Raw genomic sequence first — 5,673 nt, forward strand, 5'->3', positions numbered from 1 at the left:
TAGCCGCAACGCAAACAACCGCTGATCACACGAAATATCACAATGTTTAATGTTACGTTGTTAGTCGGACGATTCCATGGTTGCTAATACTCACTATGGCAACTAGCTTGTGTACTCGCATCGGTATGTATCTCAGTATATCCCCCTGGATTGTACATAGCTAAATAGGTTTATTAGTGAATTTTTTTATATAAATTCTTAATACACTTGATATACTTGTACACTACTCCAGTATATTTTTATTGATAAATTAAATGACATAATGTCATAATGTAATTGTGAATAAATATTAACATATTATTAATAGTGTTCTAAATACGTATAAGTAAAACTGTTAGTCATCAGTGTTTCAAGTGTTTCAATATTTGAGTATTGATATGTATTTAAAAACATTTTTTTTTTCAAATTTAAATGGTAAATAGAGATGAATAAGTTTCATGTTTATTACTTAGGAGTTAAAATTATACTCATACAGATTGTAGGTACCTACTCTATCTTTTACTATTTTGTTTATAGTTATGCCTTCATCAAATATGTCATCAACAGTAATATCTTCCACGTTATTATCCTCACCATATGAAATTATTATTGAACCAACTTCAAATAATACTAACATCAGTACATTACTATAATATTTTTGATATCGTGTGTTATACAAATAAATTGTAATCACAAAATGAAAAAGTAGATATTTAAAACAAAATACGGAAACCTGATTTTAATTATAATTTTCCTTTTAAAGCATAAATTATAAGAAAGTATTAAAGTTTCAATTTAAATGGTTTTTAAATTTCTCTTGATGGTATATGTAATTAAAAAGGGAAAACGAAACATATTACAAATATTGTATTGCAATTAGGTACTTAAAACGATGCAGCCATGCAGGCATTAATAATAAAAAACTGGGAGCATTGATATTAAAATTTTAATATGTTTGGATATTTAAAAGTTATATTTCCAAATATGTTCAGACTTTTTCAAATATTAGCAACTTTTCTGATTTCGTCTATTTCAAATGAAAAATTATTTTGCTTTACTTTTCAGGTTATTAGGTATACTTATATATAAGTTATATCTTTATATTATAAAAGCATTAAACATTATATACTATTAAAATATACAATTATTAGTTATTATTAATATTATTAATTCAAATTTAATAAAGTTTACTTTTTTTTTTTTAATGGGAAAACTTAGTGACTTAGCTATGCTATCCATAAATTGACAATCGTTATAGCCTAAACACCTAAGATAGGTAAAGTTCTTATTGAATTACACCAAACAAAAAACGACATTTAGAATTTTGCTGTTATATAATATTAAATATTCAACATAGCTATTTAATTATTTTTATTTTTTTAATAAAAATATTATTACAAATATGATAATATTTTAACTATAGTCTTTAAATGGAATTATTGTATTGGGTGAAACGAGAAACACTCTGATAGACAGATATATAAATGATACGTATGAAATTTAATTTATCCTCCCTCCTCCCATAAGAAAATCAGTAATTAAATTTTCTTATTGGAGGAGGGAGGGTAAATTAAATTTCATACGTATCATTTATATATCTGTCTATCAGAGTGTTTCTCGTTTCACCCAATACAATAATTCCATTTAAAGACTACCTGTAATCTGCACCGGCTGTACTCGTGTGTGATAATAATATATTTGTTTATAAATATTGTATCAAAACACTCTAAACAAAGCGACACAGATTTTAGTCAATAAAAAACAAGCATAATATCAAACCGTTTTTATCATATGTTTGTATCACCATTTTGTCCATCATCTTATTTTCTTCGTTTGCCTACTTGAGTAATAATAATAATATAAAAATGTTTTCTAGGTATTCAATATGTGATTTAAGATAAATCCGTTGATTAGTATTTGTTGATAATATCAAACGATGGAGCAGTATGATTGGTTCTACACAGGGACTTATTTAAGGTTGCAAGTGTGGTAAATTACGAATGAGCGTAGAGTAATATTTACTTCATCCTATTTTTATAGATTTAATAGATTATTATTCATTTTTATCGACGCGACTGAACGTAGAATATTTTATGCGAAGTCACAACAATGAAACTGAAATTTTTTAATTTTCACTTGTTATTACGCGCAATAAATGTGCCATGTGACGGCTCCTGTAGCTATATGGTTTTGTGACTCGCTACTACACAGCAGAGTCGCGCCCTTTGAAAATGTATGTAACGTGCTTCGCAAAATTTCCAAGGCATTTCTATGATAAAAAAAACCCCGCACGATCCACAAGCCACTAGCCGAACTATTATTTATTTTTATTATTTATTTAATTTGTTGGGAAAACATTTAAAATAAGCATTACGGTGATTTAAAAAGTAACTGTTTTCAAATTATTATAGAAATAGTTCAATTTACATGAAGAGCGTTTGATTAACTACATTAAAAAAATTAAACGTGTTTAAACGAAGTAAGACATTAAGTTAATAACTAATAACACTGTTTTAATTGTCAAACATTATTTTATTCTATATATTAGAAAATAAAGAAATAAGTACAATATAAATAATTTAATTTTTTTTGCTAATTTTTCTTGCTAATTGTTCTTTTATTTTACTTTTCATAAAATCATCGAGTTCTACATCTAGTTCATCTTTATTTGGCATCTTTTCTTCATTATTCCTACCACCTCTGCCACTACCTCTACCTCGTCCTCTAGTGTTGCCACGACTATTACCACGACCATCTCTTGCTCTTTGCATAAAATCTTCGAGTTCTGCATCTAGTTCATCTTTATCTGGCATCTTTTTTCCATTATTCCTACCAAATCTGCCACTACCTCCACCTCGTCTTCTGGTGTTGCCACGACTAGCGGATCTACTCAGACGTGTAGCAAGATTGGCAACTATAGATAAGTCTGTGGCGAGTTCAATCTTTATAGGACGTCCATCCAAAGAAACGTTGTTATATTTACGAACTGCTTTTAATGCAGCATTCTTACTATTAAAAACAACAACTGCTGTTCCTAATGATCCACCCGATCTATCATAGTGAACTGTAGCAGTTTTTAAAGGCCCAAATTCATCAAAAAGTTCCTGTATATCTGTTGATGTGACTCCAAAATCCAAATTTGATATGACTATCTTATGAATTTTAGATCCTTCATACATGTCGTGAGTCCAAGAACCATTAACATCACCCTTAGAATAAGGACTGAATCCATTTGAACGCCTGGCCATTGGTCTGCCTCTACGCATTGGGCCTCCGCCACCGCCGGTAGCACCATTTGATCGGAAATTCGATCCTCCACCACCGCGTCTGATACCATTATCTCTAGAGCCGCCTTGTCTTCCGCCGCCACGACGTCCATCGCGAGACGTTGACCGTTTGCTTTTAATTATTTCGTCCAAGCTTAAATCCATCTTGAGTAGATGTCGGTGTGTTATTGATTCACAAACAAAATGCAGGAAGTTTAGATTCGTGTGAAGAAAACTTAGTAAACGGGAACCACGCTATAAACAAAAAAAACTTTAACAAAAATGGCCGGAACGCAAACAACCGTTGATCACACGAAATATTACAATGTTTAATGTTACGTTGTTAGTCGGACAGTTCCATGGTTGCCAATTACTCACTATGGCGACTAGCTTGTGTACTCGCATCGGTATGTATCTCAGTATATTCTCCTGGATTGTACATAGCTAAAATAGGTTTATTAGTTAATGTTTTTTTTAATATTTCGAAAGATTTATCCTGTTCTTTTCCCCATATGAACGGTATATTTTTAGATAATAAATCCGTAATTGGTCGTGCAATAACGGCAAATCCTTTAATAAATCGATGAAAAAAACTAACTAGACCTATAAACCCTCGTACCGCTCTGACATTTTTCGGTGTAGGATAGTTTTCTACTGCCAAAATTTTCCTTTTTCCGGGTTCTATATCACCACTACTTTTTTCAAATCCCAAGTATTCTAACCTACGCATAAAAAATTTGCATTTTTCTAGCCTAATAGTGAGCCCTGCGTTCTTGAGTGCTTCTAATACAGGTTTTAGTTTTTTAATGCCTTCTTCCACATCCTTACTAGGTATAATTATGTCGTCTAGATATGCTAGGGCTACCGAAAATAAAAGATTACCTAATGCTAAATTAACCATTCGCGAAAAAATTGCCGGGCAGTTTGTCGGTCCGAAGGGCATTCGCTTAAATTGATAGTGCCCGTCCGGGGTAACAAACGAAGTTTTTTCCCGCGTAATAGGATCTTTTATAGGTACTTGATAATAACCACTAAACAAATCTAAAATATTAAAAAAATAGTTACCATATAACCGATCCAGTTGGTCATCAATACGAGGTAATGGATATTTGTCCGGAGACCGGAACAGTCTTCTTGTTGAGCTCTCTGTAATCGACGTACATTCGAATATCGCTGGTCTTCTTTTTCACCAACACGATTGAACTGGCGTATGAAGAGCTGCTATCCTCGACAATATCGGCGTCCTTTAGTTCTTCGATTAGTTCTCGTACTTTTTGTCGTTCGTGAAATGATAACCGGTATGGACGATAAACTACTGGTTGTTCATCCTTCAGGTTAAGTTTCATCTCTGCTAAATTTGTGCACCCTACTTGACGGAGATTTCGGGCGACTTATTCTTTATACTCATTTAACACAGTACATACGTCTTCGACTTGATCAGACGACAAATGACTTTTGATTTCGTCTATACGTATTTATCAATCGCCATAGTCGAGTTTATCGGGTTAAATTCCGGCAAAGCACCCGACATATCGCCTAACTAGCGACGGTGTTGTGTTACTATCTCGGTACCGTCATCAACAACATTTTCACCACCTTCAGCCATTGCCACGCAATACTCCAGCCCTGTTGTGGTTATATATAAAAAATCGACTGGTACACTGTAACTTCACTCCAACGAGCCACACATCACGTATATTCGCGATTTTCCGTCGATCTAAGACGATTATAATATCGATCAGCCCCAGTTATAAATAACCTGGCCCGAAACGGCTAAGTGTTCTATGAAACAACCAACACGAGCGTTTCGTTCGGAAAAAAAAAAATTCGCGTACGGCAACAACACAATGCCACGTTACTGCCTCACCAAAATAAAACGCACTTTTTTTTACGTCGCGTACAACAACAAAACGAAATTAACATTATACAGATAATCTTTGTATTAATCCGATTAAGATCATCACATGGAAAAACTTTTCAATCGTAATCAGAGTATACTATAATAATGTATATAGCTAATAAGATAAACATATATATATATATAATTCAATTTTCAATATTGCCACACTTATAAGTTATAAACAACTGCAATACAAAAATGTTTAAGTAGTTGGTCGACAATTGTTACAAGAGAGCCTTGTCCGATGAATATTAATTTTCTGTTATTGTAAGATATAATTTTTTTATATACTTATTATTTTTCTATAAATAAAAATATTATATACCTACTACCACTGTAAATCAGCCAACATATAATAATTATATTTTGTTAATAAATTTTATTATCATAATTTGTTCGTATTATTTTTAAAATAGTCTTTCGTTTGTAAAATATCTTAATCGTTCGAGTCGGCAGAATACCGCTACTAATAACCTAACCTGACGATTTCGGTCACCACTATCCGCCAATACAGCCAGGTAGGTCTTA

General features: G+C 32.2%; 1 protein-coding gene across 1 annotated transcript; it reads right to left on the reverse strand.

Moving 5' to 3' along the window:
* Positions 1–2,558: 2,558 nt before the first annotated feature.
* On the reverse strand, positions 2,559–3,410 carry LOC112603022 (THO complex subunit 4-A-like). Its single transcript, XM_025351425.1, has 2 exons — positions 2,825–3,410; positions 2,559–2,740 (listed from the first exon to the last, which is right to left on the reverse strand). The coding sequence occupies exons 1-2, from the start codon at positions 3,408–3,410 to the stop codon at positions 2,559–2,561; spliced, it is 768 nt and encodes a 255-aa protein (XP_025207210.1).
* Positions 3,411–5,673: the final 2,263 nt, after the last annotated feature.

This window comes from Melanaphis sacchari, unplaced genomic scaffold, assembly GCF_002803265.2.
Source record: "Melanaphis sacchari strain LSU unplaced genomic scaffold, SCAv2.0 Contig93_pilon_pilon, whole genome shotgun sequence".
In the NCBI taxonomy this organism is placed as follows: Eukaryota; Metazoa; Arthropoda; class Insecta; order Hemiptera; family Aphididae; genus Melanaphis; species Melanaphis sacchari.